Below are 20,786 nucleotides of genomic sequence, written 5' to 3' on the forward strand. Positions count from 1 at the left end.
AAGCAGTGTTGAAGTTAATGAGGATTTTAATTAGGTGATTAACCATTGAAGACACCTGATGTTAACAAGCAGAATCACCTGTGAACTGGGAGCATTCTGACTTGAACCACATGATCGCTGTACCACCTCACCAACATAGGCTCTTGTTTAGGCGTTGATAGTGTTGCCATAGAAAAGCATAATTCCGAGTCCAAGGACGTGAACAGCTTCGAGTAAAACGTCACATGTTGTCATCTCGAAAGTATCGTAATTACTATATCACGTGAATGCAGCATGAATCTAAATTTTAAAGTAACCATTGTAGTGGTCAGTGTTGACCCTTGAATTTTTAACATTAGAGTTTTTTTTAACAGCTATAATTGAATTATAACAGCAAGACAAACCAGAGAAATGGTGACCATGTGGTGTTAACTATTATGAAATAATCACCATGTAGAGATTTGAATATCAGAGTTAGGTTTTCTTTATTGAGTGTATCAACACTGTAAACAATATAAGATCAGGCATTTTCAATCAAACTGATGATTGAAAAACTATTTTAACTTAGTCACACAGGCATCAAGAATTAGCATGAGAATCACAACAATGGTGCACATCAAAAAAAAGCATGTTGTAGCCAATCAAAAATCTCCATGGCTCCCATCATGCATTGCGGCAAGAATAAAATATGAGCTGAATTGTCTTTTCTTTTATTCATACTATTTTATTTTTGCTGTTTTTATGTGACTTTTTAGTAAATTGTTTTACAATGTTCAGTATTGATCTGCTTATCCGAATATGCTGTTTGTCACCGATGTTGAGATTCATATGCTGATTCTTGATGTCCGTGTGTGCCCACAACACACGGACATTAACAATTTACAAGAAATCCTTCCTAACTTTATAGAAAATACAGGACCTTTTGCTACAGAAACTCAATGTCAGCAGTTAAACAAAATCTACTATTAAAGATTTCAGGGCCAAGATCCCAAGTAATGCACACACTGACCACTATAATGGTGAGATTTAAATTTAGATTTTCTCCTGATTCTGCTTGTTAACATCAGATGTGTTCAGTAACAGTCAATCATCACCTAATTTTCTCATTAACTTCAACATTGCTTCAGTGTTTATATGAGTCCACACTCAGAGTGTTAAATTAACATTGGGGATTTTGATATGTAGAACTGGTATATTATTGTAGACATTGAAAATGTAGACCACAATTTATCATAACTAAATTTTTCCAAAAGTTAGATTATATCACAATTCTATGGGATAAAATCACCAAATTTAGTCAATATTTCATCACCTTAGAATTGTAAGGTTCTACCTGACATTTTGGTCAAAATTTAGTTATTCACATATTTTTATTTTTTGACAACTTATTTATATTATTTGATGTTTCTTTTGTAAGCTGTGTACATTTTGGGCCTTTTTTTTAGAAAACAAAAATGGTTCTATCTACAGAAGTCTATGGAATGCAAAAACTTTGAAGCTCAATATCTCGAAAGTGCTCATAATGCAGATAGAACCTTATAATTCTAAGGTGACGATTTCTTCATGTCTATTTATTAATTTTAGTTAGTTTTACTTTTTATTATTATTATTAGTCAACAGCATTTCAGACAGAACAAATCCACTATTAAACCAAATATTCACATATTTTAGATCATTTTATGTACTTTACACGTGTCAACAAAAATCATTTATCGATCCATGTCAGTCTTCATGTTAGTCCATGTGAGCATGTGTCAACTGACTCAGAAGAGAAGTTGTTGAAAAAAGTTTTTAAATAAAAAAGCCAAAAGAATAAATATTGTAAATGCCTAAAAGAGCATTAATGCAAAAAAGAAGACATGTTGATACATAAATAATCTTGATCAAATAACACTTTTTTATTTTATTGTTTTATATATATATATATATATAATATATATATATATATATATATATATATATATATATATATATATATATATATATATATAAACTCTTTCCTATGACTGCGATGTCTTAAAGCATAGAACGTTTAGTACTTTATCTATTTATCCATAAATGTTTGATTACCACATTAAAGTTTGTTCTTCTTATGACAGAAAAACTGTGAAAATCATTTTAAATGTTGGCAAGGAGATAATTTGTGCTATGATTTGTCCCACTGAAAAATAACTTTTTGGATTAAACCATATTCACATATTTTAGATAATTTTATGTAATTTAAACATGTATTAACAAAAAACATTTATAGATCCACGTAGGTCTTCATGTTAGTCCATGTAAGCAAGTGTCAGCTGACTCGGAAGAGAAGAAATTGTTGAATAAAGTTGTTATTTATGCTTGCTTTGCACTCAAAGAGCAGCATGATATTCTTCAGATTTTCAGTTTTCATGCTTAACAGATGAAAGAAAGTCAAACAGGATTAAAATTACATTAGGGTGAGTAAACGATGACGGGTTTATTGTTGGGATTAACTATTTCTTTATAAACAAAAATACCGAAAACAATGAGTGCATCTTTGACGATGAAAAATAGATGTCAAGCCCTAAGTATTAAATCATTTGAGGAAATGGCATAGGCTAAAGACTAAACTTTGAGTGTGAAGAATCACGTGCAGAAAAGCTTCACATCCATGTGGAATCAACTAATTGTGTAGAGCGCTGCTCTATTTTTCACCATGTTTACATGCAGTATCCAAATACGCGTGTTAGTCATGAGTCAATTATATCTGCACATAACAGCCATGAGAAACCTGGAAAAAACATTTGAAAGCAAATGAATCATTGTTTGTTTGTTCATTCATTACTGAAGACAGTTCAAAGTGTAGGATGCAAAAACTGAAAGTTTTTTTTATCGCACGATTTACACCTGGCTTTAATTACATAACTCGTTCATAGCCAGTATAATGAAAACCGCATGTTAAAGAACCAAAAGCATTTAACATATAAAAAGCCAAAAAGAATAAATATTGTAAATGCCTAAAAGAGCAATGCAAACAAGAAGACAAGAATGACTGCAATGCCTGAAAGCATAGAACATTTAGTACTTTATCGACACTGATAAAAATGATTTTGTGGTGAAGTAAACAATACAGAAAAACAAATGTAATTTCTACATTAAATAATTTAGTTCAAGCTAGAATAAAAAAATAGTAAATTCAATATTAGTACTCAATTTAAACTTGCAGAATTTAAAATTTGAACATATAAGTATATTTTACTTGGAATTGTTTGTTATTTTTACAAAGATTAAGTAAATATCAAAGTCATGATCCCGTTGTTCCCATCATGCACTTGGGCATAAATAATTAATAAGGTTAAATTTTTTTGCTGTTTAGATGTACAGTATTTACACTGTTTTATAGTTGCGTTTGTTGTTAGGTTAAATAACTTGCTGTTTATTTGCTTATAAATGTTTGTAAGTGAACCACATGCTTTAATAGTGTTTTTTTTTTTTTTTTTGCAGTGCTATGATGTTTGAGTAAAGTTTATAAACCATGGCTGAGTAAACTTAAAATACTTAAGTAGAAATTACTTATCAAACTCTAACTACACGTTAAATTTACTTATGTCCTTTGCTAATTTTATTTAAAAATGTGCATGCAAAAACTTGTCAAACAAAAATTAAGTAACTTTACTTATTGTTTTTTTTTTGGTGTTTTTTTTTTAACCATTAAAGTTTTTATGACAGAAAAATTGTGAAAATCAAAAAAAAATTTTTTTTGAAAATGTTACTACATTGTAAAAAGTTTTCACCAGTTTCAACTTAAAAACTTAAGTTTAGCAGCTGCCTTAAGATTTTAAGTTAAATCAACTTAAGTCATTTAAATTCACAAGTTATATCAACTAATTTTTATTGTAATAAGTTAAAATGACTTGTAGTTTTGAGCTGATTTAACTTTAAAACTTAAGGCAGCTGCTGAACTTAGGTTTTTAAGTTGAATCTGGTGAAAACTTTTTACAGTGTATAACAAATAGAGAAAAGAATATGTTGGCAAGTAGATAAATTGTACTATGATTTGTCCCACTGAAAAATAACATCTTAAATCAACTTAAGTCATTTAAATTCACAAGTTATATCAACTAATTTTTATTGTAATAAGTTAAAATGACTTGTAGTTTTAAGCTGATTTAACTTAAAAACTTAAGGCAGCTGCTGAACTTAGGTTTTTAAGTTGAATCTGGTGAAAACTTTTTACAGTGTATAACAAATAGAGAGAAGAATATGTTGGCAAGTAGATAAATTGTACTATGATTTGTCCCACTGAAAAATAACTTTCTGGATTAAACCAGTAAATAAATACTACATTTTGGGGTCCTCCATAAATAAGCTGCAAACTATGAATTCAGTGTTTAAATTCGCTACAAAAATTTTTAAACAAATGGATAATATATTTGTACAGACAGGACTCTATAAACGATTCTATAAAACTCAAACACTATTGTTCAAAACCACATTTGTGCCTAAAAATAGAGTAAATAAAACTAAAGGATGTATAGTGAATCTGGTTTTGATTGTAGTTTCAGACAGAGCAACTTTTTTCACGTCAGCGAAGGAAGCCAACATTCTTTCAGGAGGCATTTTGGTTGAGAGTTCGCAATTATCATAATTATCCTTCGTTCTTATGGTGTTTGTGGCAACAGAAGAATAAACAGATACGCACATCTCAGTTCTCTTGCTGTGAGAGCCAAATGTTTTATAAAAGAATGAGTTTATTGTGCTCTCACAAAGGAACTGGCCGTGACTTCAGACTTTCCCTGTCCGGTTTGATTGTGTGTCCGCCAGCTACAGCGGTGATTCAGTCTTTGCCTTTTTTCTATCCAGATGTGAGCTGGTAATGAAAAGCTAAATAGGAGAGTGGTGCGATCAAACCTCTACGAAACACTACTGCATATTCAAGCATTTGGACTCGTTTGGGAACTGCAAAATAACTATAATATCATAACAAAGTTCTTACGATGTAAAAAAATAAACCTTTCTCACTCTTTTCATAATCAATCGTTAATGTCTGTGCCACAAACAGTGTACGTAAAATGCTGAAATTATTAACGTGTTGTCATCGACTGCAATATGTCTTAAATGTGTTGTTTTCATGTTTTCATTTTCATTCGTTGTTTTCATTTTTAAACTTTTTTTTTTTTTTTTGTTAAAATGTGACCCTGGACCACAAAACCAGTCTTAAGTAGCAGGGGTATATTTGTAGCAATAGCAAAAAATACATTGTATGGGTCAAAATGATCGATTTTTCTTTTATGCCAAAAATCATTAGGCTAAAGATCATAATCCATGAAGATATTTTATAAATTTCCTACCATAAATATATCAAAACTTACTTTTTGGTTAGTAATATGCATTGCTAAGAACTTCATTTGAACTTTATTTTCTCAATATTTTGATTTTTTGGCACCCTCAGATTCCATTTTTTTTTTTCATAGTTGTATATCTTGGCCAAATATTGTCCTATCCTAACAACCATACATCAATGAAAAGCCTTTAGATGATGTATAAATCTCAATTTTTCAAAAAATTGACCCTTTATGACTGGTTTTGTGGTCACAAATGTTAATCATTTTTTATTTAGTTTTAGCTTTAGTTTAGTACATCAAGGTAAATAAGAACCAAGAGAAATTGAGAAATGTTGTCTTTGCAACTAGCTATATCTAAAATATATGAATGTTTTTTTTTTTTCAATTTATTTTATTTTGAAGTAATAAAAAAGTGTTTTTTATTTTATTTTATTTTATTTGTTATGGTTTTAATTTTAGTTAATACCCTTGGTTCAAATCGCAGCCTGACATATCTGCAATATTAATAAGAGTACAACTACCATAAATACCATAAATTCTTCTGCTAAGAAAAAGGATGCAGCCTGAAAATGTGTAGAATTGAAATATGAGTCAGGAAACATTCATCCTAACATTAAGAAACACTCTGAAAATGTAATGGACAAAAGGAGTTTTTGAAGAAACTGGACAGAAAGCAAAACAGAGGACAGAAATCTTGAAAAATTAGCTCATTAATGAAGAAGTTCACTTCCAAAAACAAAAATTTACTCACTCCTTGTCATCCAAGATGTTGTTTTTTGAGGAAAACATTTTTAAAAAATTCATGAATTGACAATTTATGTACTTTTTAACCTCAAATGCTTGTCTTGTCTAGCTCTGCCTCAACTCTGTGTATCATGACAGGTAGGGTAGATCAAAATAGGGTAGGTCCCATCCATCACATCCCATTTTCTTCTCCAACTTCAAAAATGTCCTACATCGCTGTTTTACCTTTTTTTGTAAAGGGTGTTTGATCTTCTTTGCACGTTCACTTTGTAAACACTGGGTCGGTACTTCTGCAATGTTGTAGGACAATTTTGAAGTTGGAGGAGAAAATAAGATGGTATGTTTTTTGACATACCCTAACTGACTTGAACCAGAGTTCATGCTGAGCTAGACAAGATGAGCATTTGAGGTTAAAAAGTATATTAATTGTCATATTTAAAAAAATAAAAAATAAAAATAACGACTCGTTTCACTAAATAAGACCCTTCTTCCTCGGCTGGTATTGTTTAGAGCCCTTTAAAGCTGCATTTAAGCTGCATTTTGGAAGTTCAAACTCAGGGCCACCATAGAAGTCTACTATATGGAGTGAAATCCTGAAATGTTTTCCTCAAAAAACATAATTTCTTTACGACTGAAGAAAGAAAGACATGAACATCTTGGATGACAAGGGGGTGAGAAAATTATCTGCACATTTTTGTTCTGGAAGTGAACTTTACCTTTAAAGATGACACATTTAAATTAGAAAATTAAAATAGAAAGATGTCATCATTTATAACTTACTCTCGACCACTGTTTTTCGATCCGACCCGTCGTCATTGATCTGCTGAATATTTCCAAAGTGGATGTCACTATAGAAGATCCGATTGGCTCCTTTTCCGCCTCCTCCACGATAATCGAACGTTAGGGCGATGACGTTCTTCATGTGGTCCGGATCTTCAAACGGTTTGATGGGTGCGTTGAGGTTGTTTTCATCTGATAAGTGTACACTCTTTAATATGGTACGTTCTGAATACAGCAGGTATCCGTCATAGTCACGACAACTCTGACTGTCCTCGGCTAGCATTCCGTGAGCGCAAGCACACGTTCTCTGTCCATTACCACGGTAAAGACAGAGCTGCTGGCAGCCACCGTTGTTGTTCTTGCAGACATTAGTTCCTGCAGAGAGATTTGTTTAAAACTGTTAAGAAATGCAGCTAAGAGAAATCACAGTCTAGTTCGTAAAATTCAGTGCTATTAGCATTAACATGAAAGCAATATGCAAAGTTAGTATTACATATCCAAAGTAAAAAATAATTACGAATAAATATATGTTATTAGGTTTCGGTTTTGGGGAGTCGCACAACATGACATAAACAGTTTATTTAAAGTTTTTTTTTTTTTTTAAACACTATTAAAGGTCCCATATTGTACACATTTCTGGAGGTTTATTTTAGTTGTTGATGTCCTTAAGAATATATATTTGCCGTATAAGTGCCAAAATCCATCTCAATATATTTAGGAGCTCTGTCAAGAACAGGTCGATTTTGGCCCATCTAATTAATATTCATGAGCCTCTCTTCTGATTGGCTTGTTGTTTTCTGAGTGAAGCACAGCCAGGCCAACCACAAGTAACTTCGGTCATGTATGCTTGTAGCCTAGCCTGCTGTGGCTTGATGATACTCAACAGGATATTTCAGAATGATCTTTAATGTTTCTTTCTTTTTCAAACACTGAATGCCGTAAGCTACGTAACTGTTGCTTTAGTAAAGCCCTTTTACAATGCGCGCTGATTCCGGAAAATTACGAGAATGAGCGTTGTGTGAACAAAAGCCAGAACCAAATGCCATAAAGGCAGTGTTGTACTGATGATGCACGTTATTGTGCGACTCTTCACGACGAAATAATACATGCAAAGTGGAAAGAAGCAGTGATCAGGGAGCTCCTCACTATCAGCGCTGAAGCACAGATTGTTCGTCAGGTTAGTTTCAGTTTAGTGAAATGTACGCGTCGCATTACATCTCACATCCAAATGTCACATGTCTTTATGGGTTGTGTGTAAAGCACGCACAGATTCCAGAAAACAACTGTGAATGAACCAAATCAAACAACTCCGGAACAAATCATGGGAAACATTATCCGTGTATTTTCCGGAATGGCTGTGTGAAAGAGGCTGTTGACGTGCCAGTGGTCTCTTGTATTAACGTTGTTCAAAAGCCAGTGCAATGATGTTGTTTCGACATCTATCGACTGAACAAGGTATTCTCGACTTGTTTTCGTGTTGTTGTTGCTAAGCAATAGCATGGACGCGATGTTGTCGGGGTTTTTACAAAAGGAGGGTGGGACGGTGGTTGGTGCTCGGGGTGGTGCCTGAAGGTGGTGACTGAGTCAATTGGAGGTCACATTTTTACGGAAGTCACAGAGGCTCGTGAAAAGGAACAGCTACTTTAAGCAGGCTGTGTGCAGTTTACTGTGGATTGACTGTTTTGAAACTCATATGGTAGTTACGTAGCCCCTAGACCTCAGTTATCATGAAAAAAGCCAGGAAATTTCAATTTTGACAATATGGGACCTTTAAGCAGTGAATCAAAGAAATAACAATATAACTCCTGCTGAAAAAAACCTAAGCCTAGGCTGGTTTTAGCTGGTCATAGCTGGTCAGCAGGCTGATTTTAGAGGGGTTTTGGACACTTTTCCAGCCTGGCCAGGCTGGTCTTACCTGGCCAGGCTGGGAGACCAGCTAAAACCAGCTACTTCCAGCTTAAACCAGCTAAGACCAGCCAACCAGCCTAGGATGGCTTTAGCTTTTTTTTCAGCAAGGACATTACATCAAACCAGTGTTAGTATCACTGAGATTTGTAGATTAAGATTTATAGGTTGTTTCATATATTCAATTATGTTTTTTTTTTTTTTCATTTTAATTTTGGTTGGTTTTATTAATCATTGTTTTGCAAATACTGCTTTGGCAGCCACACTCTTAAAAATAAAGGTGCTTTAAAAGGTTCTTCACAACGATGCCATAGAAGAACCATTTTTGGTTCCACAAAGAACCATTCAGTCAAAGGTTTTTAAAGAAGCATCTCTTTCTTACCTTTTTATAATCTGAAGAACCTTCTTTTGCCTTTTGTGAAACAGAAAGGTTCTTCAAATGTTACAGGTTCTTTATGAAACCATTTAGACAAAAAGGGTTCTTCTATGGCACCGTAAAGCACCTTTATTTTTAAGAGTGTAGCTGAAATAAAATAAGATTTAGGCCTATATATTACATTATTCAGTTAACATTTATTCAATTATTTCAAAAATAAATAACCACATTTCAAACATTTCTCAGTAAAACTTATGCTGTGTTACATGTTGTGTTACAGCACATTCTTGCAAGAAAGTCATTTAACACTCACCTTGTTGTCGTGCTCTGTTAAAGACCTTGATGTCTTTGAGTTGGACGCCGATACCTGTCCTCAGACTAACTGAATCTGTTGCGTTATCTTTACTGCCGCGCTTTATTGAACCATTCGCATGAGTCCTAAACAAAAAAAAAAAAAGGGTGATGTGCAATTTACATATGTATAGTTATATGTAAGACTTTTTAACAAAATATGTTGAAGCACACACTGACCGGTCACTCCAGTATATGTAGCTCTCAAACACAGATACAGAGAACATGTCCATGTTGTTGCTGGATAGCACCACTTCTCTGTTCTCCCCTGTCTCCAGATTAATGCGCTCAATCTTATCTGTGCGTGCATCACACCAATACAGCAAACCGTCCTACAGGACACACAGACAATGATGAGAACTTCAGTCTGTGTTATTGTGTTTAGTATGCATATTGAGTCATCAGTTGCAAACACATTTCTTCATGCAATATGTGAAATGTAAAAATGCCATCAGCTCTTTTCCAAACTAGCTACACTGACAGCTACCAATGTGTTAAATCAAGCTATACCCAGCTAGAAATGGTTTATGTTCTGGGAATGTTTTCAGCAGCAAGTTTTGTTTATTTCCCAGAAAGGTAGGGTAATATTATCTAAAATTCTCTAAAAAGTAAAGAGCCAACATTTGCGTCTTAAAAAAACAGCATTACCAGCTTCACTTATTATAAACCAGATTGACTTTATTTTTTGTCATACATTTACACATGTTTTGATTGAGATTAACAGAGGTTTGGATGTTTATGTCTGTTAAAAAAAATAGTTGGTTTGGTATCACCATTATGGTGATAAATGTTTGTTTTAGTTGGGCAATTTGACTCTTGACTCAATGCTTTTGTCTAGCTGCTGTAACTATGTTTATTATGGCAAAAACAACAAGAGAAAAAGTGGTCAAATAATGTTGGCTGCTTGCTGGTGTCAATGATATAGAGCCCAATCTACGCTATTAATCTTATATTAGTGACTGTAATAATTTGTTGCAACAGCATATGATCCAGTAGCATCAAATTGCATCAGATTTCAGGCGCTAATGGGGATCTTAATAAATGAAAAATGAAAAAAAAAAATGAAAATCAGATCACATGTACTTCTACCTCAAATTTTTAAAACACATTGTTCACAAATCAGTTCAAACTTCTGAATGCTTAGACACACACAGACATCAAGAATCAGTGTATAAATCTCAACAATGGGGTTTTGCATAATGCACCCAGAATACATTGTAGCATGAAGCATGTCACCATTGTTGAGATTCATACACTGATTCTTGATGTCTGTGCGACAAACAAGATTTTTTTTTAATCCTTGAAATGATCAGATTAAAAAATTTGCTGCATCTCAGTATGTAGAACTATTGCATTGTTTTAACAAACAATGCGCAGCTAACACCACAGATTAAACTGACTGAAATCAGATAACTGTATGAAGACATATGAACCATCAGCTTGTAGCCAACATCATCTGATGATATTTAGGTCAGTAATTATCAATAAAAAAAATTGAAATTTACCCTTTGGGAAGCTAAAACGGGGTCACTTAGAAAAGGGGCCTATCCAAATATACCCAAAAGCCTATAAAGCCTAAACAAAAACTCAAAACTTCACAAAACCTGGAGAGCACATGCAACAGGTGATTCTAAACAAGCATGTATTAACGCTATAACACTCATAAACGTGAAAAACATTACGCTACTTTTTTTTTTATCATTGATTTAGGTTGTTACAGGCTTGATAAATATGTTTGTTTGTTTTTTATATACGTGCTTAAATGCCTGAAAGAGCTTGAACCCCAGTAATCGGACAGCAAGCTATATTTTGAATTGATTTTGAATTGATGTTTAACATTTCATTCAGTACTAAAAGGCATCAATAAATAGACATTTCAAAACCCAGGGAGCTGCCTAAAAATACAGCATTATAATGCATTATAGGCTGTCACAAAAAAGTTAGCAAAAAATCCAAATGGACAAAGTGAGAAAAATTAAAAAAAAATGAATGAATGAATAAATAATATGAATTAAAATGTGATCAATCTCATTAAAATTGATTGATATTTACTTGCTTATTACAGTATTGCAGTAGGCTACTTTGGGTAGACAGCAAATCTTTTCAAGATTCATGAATTATATTTGATTAGGTTTAGGAATACAAATTCAGAATGTTTTGATTAGATCCAATTTGCAATACTATTCACTTGGATGAAGGTGTGGCCTAATGGTTAGAGAGTCGGACTTGCTACCCAAAGGTTGTGGGTTCGAGTCTCAGGTCCGGCAGGGATTGTAGGGGTACCAAACCCCCAACTGCTCCCCGGGCGCCGCAGCAATGGCTGCCCACTGCTCCGTGTGTGTGTTCACTACTGTGTGTGTGCACTTGGATGGGTTAAATGCAGAGCACAAATTCCTAGTGTGGGTCACCATACTTGGCCTCACATCACCTCCTTCTTAATAAGTAAACACTTCTAAATGTGTTGATTGAAAACAGCTATATGGCTTTCATGTCAAAAAAAGCTGTAAATTGAAAGTGAAACAAATTATTCACAATTCAATAACCATATTTCAGGTATGATGTATTGGAAATACTTATATTCAATAAATATGTCATACGCACCTGATAGTCAATGGAGATGCCATTGGGCCAGCTAATACTGACGTTCACCAGCACAGCTCTGTTAGATCCATCCAGACGAGATCTTTCTATGCGTGGATACTGTCCCCACTCTGTCCAAAACAAATACCTGCACACACAACCACCCATGAGGAGAGGGCAGCAGAAACACACAATAAAAGACAGGAAGTCAGGATTACTCAGATCGTACCCTTTCTCAGGATGTACAGTAATGGCCCGAGGTTTGTCCAGTCCTTGCGAGATGACCACATATCGAAACGAGCCATTCAATCTGGCAACCTCAATCACATCAAAGCCCTGGTCCGTCCAGTAGATGTTTCCTATAGCACACAGAGGAACAAAGCAAGGTTTTGCTCATCAGTATTGTAATAAATCTCTGAATGCACCTGAAAGTGGCAAAATTGTCTGTGCTGGACACTCACCGGCGATCCAGTCGACAGCGATGCCCTCCACACGGCCAATGCCGTTAGTGATGATGTCCTCTCTCCACGTCTGATCTCTCTTAGCTCTGCTAATGGTGCTCAGACCCATGTCAACCCAATAGATGGTGTCATTATCTACATGACAATAGAAAGAACACACATATGATTTATGTACAGAACAGATTAAATGCAGTTATTGGAACAAGCAATGTTATTACAGTAATGCTAAATGACACAATATAACTGATACTGTATGATGCTATCGGAATTATTGTGAATAAAAGGTTCCTTATAGGAAATTAGACATAAATGACCTCTCAACTCATTTTTACTGCTGGGAAACTCGAGTTCCCCTTCAGTCGAATCACTTCGACGTTACATGGGATCTCGCCCGAGAGACCGATCATCTCTGAGCCTTATATAAAAAGGCCAATTGCAAATTGGCGAGTGGACGTGCGCGCCGGCCACGCCCCGTACATACGGGTATATAAGATGGCCGCGCGCATCACTCAGTTAGACTTTTGCTTTCAGAGCCTTTCTGATCGAGCCTTCTAAGAAAAAAAAAAAACTTCAAGAAAACTTCACGTTCCTGCTGAAGCTCTTCTCTGCTGACGTGCTGCCATCTATAAGAGACTTCTAAAAGAGTGTTTGGCAGCCGTCAGCGGTATCCTGCGGGCGGCCGTTTTAACGGCCATTAAAAGCCTCCTGCGCTCCAGCGAGCAGCCCCAGCAGTGCACAGAGTGCCGCGGTTCCTCCCTGGGCAGACCAGGATCTAAAAGAGCAATTTCTCACGGCCGTGAAGCGTCCTTTTCAGGATGGTATTCCGGCCGTGCGCTACTGGATGTGGCAGTTTCCTCACCTCTGAGGATGGACATGAACGCTGCCTCACATGTCTGGGCTTAGAACATGCTGAGGCAGCGTTCACGGATGGTTCATGCGAGCATTGTGAGTGCATGACCATGGTCACGCTGAAAAACCGCCGCTCTTTTGCGAGACGGCTCCCCTCTGCGCCCCGCGGCCCGTCGTTAAGCCGTCAGTGCTTTTCGGCCGCCGTGGCGAGGCAAAGGGGGGATTTAAAGGTTACAGTGCAGAACGCGCCGCCGGCTTCCAAAGCCCCGCGGCCGTCTGCACCCCAGCGTGGCCCCGTTGAGTGGCCAGAGCAGTATGCTTCCCCGGTATCCGGGCCGAGCATCTCCTTTGGCGCTCCACCAGAGGAAGAGATGTCTGTCGCTGCGTCAGAGGGTGAGTCTGACGGCGAGGCGGATATCTCGCCGGGCCAGCGCCCTCCCGTGGTTGCTGCTCCGGCTGACATGGACGCTGAGCTGTCGGCTATGCTCCTCCGTGCCGCCAGGGGGATCGGCCTCGAGGTGTCAGATCTACCTCCTGCCGATCCCTCTAGGCTTGGCGACTGGTTCCTGAGGGGGGCGCCTGCGGTTCCGCCGCGCCCTCCCTCCGTTCCATTCTTTCCGGAGGTGCATGAGGAGCTGGTCAAAACCTGGCGGGCGCCGTTTTCATCGCGTCTCCGCCCCAGCTCCTCCCCCCTCGCCACCCTCGATGGCGGGGCAGCCCGGGGATACGAGTCGGTTCCCCAGGTGGAGCGCGCTGTAGCGGTGCATCTGTGCCCGCGTGGCGCCACCACCTGGCGGGACCGACCGCATCGACCCTCCAAAGCGTGTGAGCACTCGTCCGCCCTTGCGGGCCGCGTCTACCGCGCTGCTGGACAGGCTGCCTCTGCCCTCCACGCCATGGCCACCTTACAGGTCTACCAGGCGCAGGCGCTGAAACAGCTGGACGAGGGTGGTCCTGATCAAGAAGTGATGCAGGAACTCCGCGCCGCCACCGACTTCGCCCTTCGAGCGACGAAGGTCACGGCGCGGTCTCTTGGTCAGGTGATGTCCACGGCCGTGGTCCAGGAGCGACACTTGTGGCTCAATCTGGCTCAGATGGTGGACGCCGACAAAGCTCGCTTTCTCGACGCCCCCATCTCCCAGAGCGGCCTGTTCGGCGACACTGTCGAGGATTTCACCCAGCAATTCTCGGCAGTCCAGAAGCAGACGGAGGCCATCAAACATATCCTGCCCCGCCGCGAAGTCAACATCCCGCCGCCGGTGGCCCCGCCTCCGCCTGCCCGTCGCCGAGGGCGCCCCCCTGCGGCCAGTAGGTCAACTCCAGCTCCCGCCCAGGGTCACGAAGCCGGGATGGCTACCCGGCGCAGAGCCGGCCGCAGGAGAGCGGCGCCGCCCGCCTCTCAGGGACCGGCCAAGAAAACCCCCCGCAAGAAATCTGCGAGGCGTCCCTGATGCGGGCAACCCAGAGGTGGTGGAGATTGCTCTTCGGGGGACAGTGACATCAACTTCCCCACTCCTGGTGGAGGGCCGGGAGCTTCTGTGCACACAGAATTTAACATCGCCGCCGGCCTACGGGTCGGCGGTACCCACATTTTCACAGAGAGAGCAAATTTCCTCACCTCTGGGGCCTCGGCCCCGAGTTCCCCTTTCGAGCAGAACTTACACTCCTCGACATCGGACTCAGAGCCCGGCATCGCCAGCGCGGGATCCAGGGAAGAAGGTAAGCGCTGCCTCTCGCGGCCAGACTCTCCCCCAGAACTCAGCGTTCTCTGGGGTCAGTCCCCTTCCCCCCGCCCCCTTAGGCTGCCCCACCGCGGTCACGTCGGTCAACGTTCCCTTGATACCGCTAGCGAGCCGGTTGAGCGCGTGGCTTCAGCTCCCCAACCCCTCGCGGTGGTTGATACGGACGGTACGTCTCGGCTATGCGATTCAATTCGCCAGGCGTCCGCCCAGGTACAGAGGTGTCCACTTTACTACTGTCCATTCGGACACGCATGCCACTGTCCTGCGTGCGGAGGTTGCAGTCCTACTGGTGAAGGACGCAATCGAGCCAGTCCCTCCAGCCGAGATGAAGTCAGGGTTCTACAGTCCCTACTTCATCGTGCCCAAAAAGAGCGGTGGGTTAAGACCCATCCTGGACCTCAGAGCTCTGAATCGGTCCCTTCTCAGGCTGCCGTTCAAGATGCTCACGACGAGACGCATGCTAACCTGCATTCGTCCCCAGGATTGGTTTGCAGCCATCGACCTGAAGGACGCGTACTTTCACGTCTCGATCCTTCCTTGTCACAGACCCTTTCTTCGGTTTGCCTTCGAAGGTCGAGCGTATCAGTACAAGGTTCTCCCATTTGGCCTGTCCCTCTCTCCCCGCGTCTTCACCAAGGTTGTGGAAGCCGCCCTGACCCCTCTTTGGCAGTCGGGGCCTCGCATTCTCAACTATCTCGACGACTGGCTCCTGGTAGCTCACTCGCGAGATCTGCTGTGCGAGCAGAGGGACCTGGTGCTCCGGCACCTCAGCCATCTGGGCCTTCAGGTCAACCGAGAAAAGAGCAAACTCTCCCCAGTGCAGAGGATCTCTTTTCTCGGTGTGGAGCTGGACTCGATCAATATGACAGCCCGCCTCACAAACGAGCGCGCGCAGTCGGTGCTGAGATGTCTGGACTTATTCAGACACAAGTCAGCGGTCCCTCTCAAAACCTTTCGGAGGCTCCTGGGGCATATGGCAGCCGCGGCCGCGGTCACGCCGCTGGGCTTGCTTCATATGAGACCGCTTCAGCGCTGGTTACACGATCGAGTCCCAAGACGGGCATGGCACCGTGGCACACTTCGGATTGGCGTTTCCCCGCAGTGTCGCCGCCTTTTCAGTCCGTGGTCAGACCCGGTCTTCCTTCGGGCCGGAGTTCCCTTGGGACAGGTTTCCAGGCATGTCGTGGTGCACACCGATGCCTCCACCACGGGTTGGGGTGCTATATGCAACGGGCGAGCAGCCTCGGGCTCCTGGACAGGACCTCAGCTGCAGTGGCATATCAATTGCCTCGAGTTGTTGACCGTGCTTCTGGCCCTTCGTCGCTTCCGATCGACGCTGCGTCAGAGGCACGTGCTTGTTTATACCGACAGCACCGCGACTGTGGCGTATATCAATCGCCAGGGCGGCCTTCGCTCACCTCGCATGTCACAACTCGCCCGCCGTCTGCTCCTTTGGAGTCAAACGTGGCTGAAATCGCTGCGTGCCATTCACATTCCAGGGGAACTCAACCGTGCAGCGGATCAGCTCTCACGGCAGTCCACCCACCCTGGAGAATGGCGGCTCCACCCCGAGACAGTCCAGCTGATTTGGAGTCGATTCGGCCAGGCTCAGATAGATCTGTTCGCCTCCCCCGAAACCTCCCACTGCCAGCTCTTTTTCTCTCTGACCCAGGCTCCCCTCGGCAGAGACGCCCTGGCACACAGCTGGCCTCCGGGGCCCAAGTACGCCTTTCCCCCAGTGAGCCTCCTTGCACAGACCCTGCAAGGTCCAGGAGGATGAGGAGAAGGTCTTGCTGGTCGCGCCTTATTGGCCCACCCGGACCTGGTTTCCAGAACTCATTTCCCTCGCGGCAGCCCCTCCCTGGAAAATCCCCTTGAGGAAAGATCTTCTTTCTCAGGGGATGGGCACAATTTGGCACCCGCGTCCCGACCTGTGGAACCTTCATGTTTGGCTCCTGGACGGGACGCGTCAGACCTCGCCGGTCTTCCCCAGGCCGTGAGAAACACCATCATTCAGTCCCGAGCCCCCTCTACGAGGCAGGCTTATGCTCTGAGGTGGGGTCTGTTCGTTGACTGGTGCTCCTCTCGAGATGAGGACCCCCAGAGATGCACGATTGCAGTAGTGCTTTCCTTCCTGCAAGAGAGGTTGGAGCGCAGGCTGTCCCCTTCGACTCTCAAAGTCTACGTCGCTGCTATTGCGGCGTATCATGACGCAGTTGATGGAACATCCCTAGGTAAGCACCCACTGGTCGTGAGGTTCCTTAGAGGTGCCAGGAGACTTAATCCTCCCAGACCGCACCTCATACCCTCTTGGGATCTCTCCGTCGCCCTCCGTGGCCTACGGGACGCCCCATTCGAGCCACTTGCCTCAGTTGAGCTAAAATTTCTGTCTCTTAAGACAGCGCTCCTGACTGCACTGGCCTCCATCAAGAGGGTAGGGGACCTACAAGCTTTCTCTGTCAACGAAACGTGCCTTGAGTTCGGGCCCGGAGATTCTCACGTCACCTTGAGACCCCGGCCCGGTTATGTGCCCAAGGTTCCCACCACGCCCTTCCGCGATCAGGTGGTGAACCTGCAAGCTCTGCCCCCGGAGGAGGCAGACCCAGCTTCTGCGCTGCTCTGCCCCGCTCTGCGTACTTACGTAGACCGTACTCGGCACTTCAGGCGCACCGAGCAGCTCTTTGTCTGCTTCGGAGGTCAGCAGAAAGGGAATGCTGTCTCCAAACAGAGGTTGGCCCATTGGGTGGTAGAAGCCATCTCCCTATCTTACTTATACCAGGGAGAGCCATGCCCCTTAGGTGTTCATGCCCACTCCACTAGGAGTGTTGCCTCATCCTACGCGTTGGCTCATGGCGCCTCACTAGCGGACATCTGTAGAGCTGCGGGCTGGGCGACACCCAACACCTTCGCTAGGTTTTACAACCTCCGCGTAGAGGCCGTATCCTCCCGTGTCTTGACATAAGACTTAGGCGAGCGGGAGGATGGCTGGTGTCGGCTTGCTGCACCATTCCCACGTGGATCCGTGCGCTATTTCCCAGAATGTTCCCTCCGGCGAACCCTGGGTCCTCCGCGCCCCGCAGTCCGGCCTAGATGCGGAGTAGTCCCTGACTGTGATCCTGCCTGGGTCTCCTTCGCCCCGCAGGTTGTGGCTTAGTTTTTATTATTCCAGCGGAGGAGACCGCTGTTTCCCTCGTGTATCCCTAAAAACCTTTATGGATATATTGAATTATTCTCATTTCCACATGTAAAGATTTCATGTGCTCCGCCCCCCCAACCCATGCTTCAGTACAACTGGCATCCCTGGAAGGGCCCCCTTATTGGGCCTCAGGGCGTTGGGAAGGTTACGTTACACTTCGCCTCCCGGCACGTATACTTGTCAGCACGTGAAGTTGTTGCGTAACGCGGCGTCAGGGTCGTGGCCTTTTCCATAGGGCTAGTTCCCATGTAACGTCGAAGTGATTCGACTGAAGGGGAACGTCTAGGTTACGAAGGTAACCCACGTTCCCTGAAGGAGGGAACGGAGACGTTACATTCCCCTGCCACGTCCTGACGTCGCGCTGACGCCGGCTCGACCGGCTCTTCAGCAAAAGCCTAACTGAGTGATGCGCGCGGCCATCTTATATACCCGTATGTACGGGGCGTGGCCGGCGCGCACGTCCACTCGCCAATTTGCAATTGGCCTTTTTATATAAGGCTCAGAGATGATCGGTCTCTCGGGCGAGATCCCATGTAACGTCTCCGTTCCCTCCTTCAGGGAACGTGGGTTACCTTCGTAACCTAGACGTTTCCGAGTTGAGCAGGCCATAAACTTTAAACATTGTGGAGGAGACAACGATTGCTGCAGTCAGTGCTATTCTTTATTCGTTTTTTTTTTTCAACAACAACTACTTCCCCTTGTCTTGTTGTTAAAGTAGTGCCTATTTATACAGTATTTATGAATAATCACTTGAAGCATATTGTATGTTTTAAAAACAGTGAAATAAACATGTATCTGACCAAAATTTCAAAATCGGCTATCTAGCGCTGTGAATAATTTTGGTTACCAAGCAATTGAATATTACATTTTATTCTTTCTGACAACAAAGCACTTGAATGCAACAAGCTTGTAATCACAACTTCATAAAAGGGAAACAGGAAATTTCCGATAGCACATAAAGGCAGCATAAATACCCAATACAGTAAATTAAAACAACAGAAAGTAGTCAAGAACATTTGCACAAAAATGCTTCAATTCATTATTAAAGTACATAATCATAAAATAAAATAAACCTGAAACTACAATCCAAAAAAGTAATGAAAAACAATAAACAAGGATACAAATGAAGTGGGACGCACCAAAATGAAAATTCTTGGCCAAGGCCGAACAAAATTAAACACTGGGCCAAAGGCTGATTACCGAACACGGTTTTGTGTATTTTGCCAATTTTTTTCACCATTGCTTAAATTAAATAGCCAATATTTGCTTTTTACAGTTTTGGCTTGCTTTCAATTATTTACAAAACCACAATTAAAAAAAATGATTTAACATTGTCAACAATCTAGTAGATAATATAGCCTACCAACAAAGCACAATGTAACTTAAAATTAATAGGTTAGTAAAATAATATTCTTTGGCCATTTTTAAGACCCCCTTCTTGAATCAGGCATGTGTTTTTAATGTACACATAAATGTAGCCTTGCTGAGCAAAGGAGAATGTTATAATAAATGTATTAATAGAGCTGTTGTAATGATTGTTATCATTATTTTTTTACCTTTTTTATTTTATTTTACAGAACAACAGTAAAATCACAATACTATCATTTATGAATGTTGATTTTTATTTTGGCGGAAACCCTCAAGAAGACCTCAGTACGACTTTTTGCTGACAGCAGCAGATTTATGAATGATACTTATCACGCAGATTTTCCTCACGCTTTGGACTTTGAACCCTGGTTTACGAGCTTGTGCAGCACTATCAGAATAAATACAATTTGTGCGTGTATTAGACAACATAGTGCTCTGTAGTTTATTTACTAATGGTTTAAGGCCATTTCGCGATTTCAGTCATCATATAGTAACCAGCAACAACCCCCCCCCCACTCTTTTCAGGACATACTAAACAGTCTTGCGCTGTCTGTGCTTGTAATGATTTTTGTTTCTTTCTCTGACAGTTTTAAATGCTTCCACACTGCCGACATGTTTGCTGCTTTAGAGTGCCTCTATTTGATCACGTCACGTCATTGTTTGGTATTTATTCAGCCTTTTCGTTTATTCGGCCGAACACTGAAAGAGCTTTTTTTTGCTGTTTTCAGCCAAATAATTTTGGTTGCCAAACATTCAGTGCATCCCTAGTAAACAGTGTTTATATTTTTATATGTCTAACAGTAAAATCATCAATTTAACACCTGTTCATAATATATCACTATTGTATATCTAAAAACATCTGCATTTTTAAAATCAGGAATGTTGAGACTAACCGGCATGGAAATCAATCCCAACGGCGAGTGATGTTCCTGAAACTGGTACAAGGGCGTCTGATTTGTCAGCAGGGTCCAGTGGGATTCCTCGAATGCCCTCATGAACGGAGTACAGCAGGAATGAACCCACACCTAAAATCAACACAACAACCACACTTCAGTTTGTTTCTACAAATACAAGCCTTTTGTTATTATTTTTTGCTACTTTAAAAATTCCTTAATGTAAAGATTTTATTGTTTCACCAATATTTTCCTT

The 20,786-nt window shown here is 41.5% G+C and overlaps 1 protein-coding gene across 1 annotated transcript in view; it reads right to left on the bottom strand.

Moving 5' to 3' along the window:
• The window catches only part of lrp1aa (low density lipoprotein receptor-related protein 1Aa), a 135,451-nt gene that overhangs the window by 65,280 nt on the left and 49,385 nt on the right, over nucleotides 1-20,786 (bottom strand). Inside the window, exons 31-37 of the mRNA XM_073825539.1 lie at nucleotides 20,531-20,662; nucleotides 12,483-12,617; nucleotides 12,251-12,380; nucleotides 12,043-12,169; nucleotides 9,622-9,773; nucleotides 9,404-9,528; nucleotides 6,810-7,184 (exon numbers count right to left, since the gene is read on the bottom strand). Coding sequence (XP_073681640.1) covers nucleotides 6,810-7,184; nucleotides 9,404-9,528; nucleotides 9,622-9,773; nucleotides 12,043-12,169; nucleotides 12,251-12,380; nucleotides 12,483-12,617; nucleotides 20,531-20,662 — 1,176 coding nt within the window. The remainder of the gene's footprint in view (nucleotides 1-6,809; nucleotides 7,185-9,403; nucleotides 9,529-9,621; nucleotides 9,774-12,042; nucleotides 12,170-12,250; nucleotides 12,381-12,482; nucleotides 12,618-20,530; nucleotides 20,663-20,786) is intronic.

The sequence above is a fragment of the Garra rufa genome, chromosome 20, assembly GCF_049309525.1.
Source record: "Garra rufa chromosome 20, GarRuf1.0, whole genome shotgun sequence".
In the NCBI taxonomy this organism is placed as follows: domain Eukaryota; kingdom Metazoa; phylum Chordata; class Actinopteri; order Cypriniformes; family Cyprinidae; genus Garra; species Garra rufa.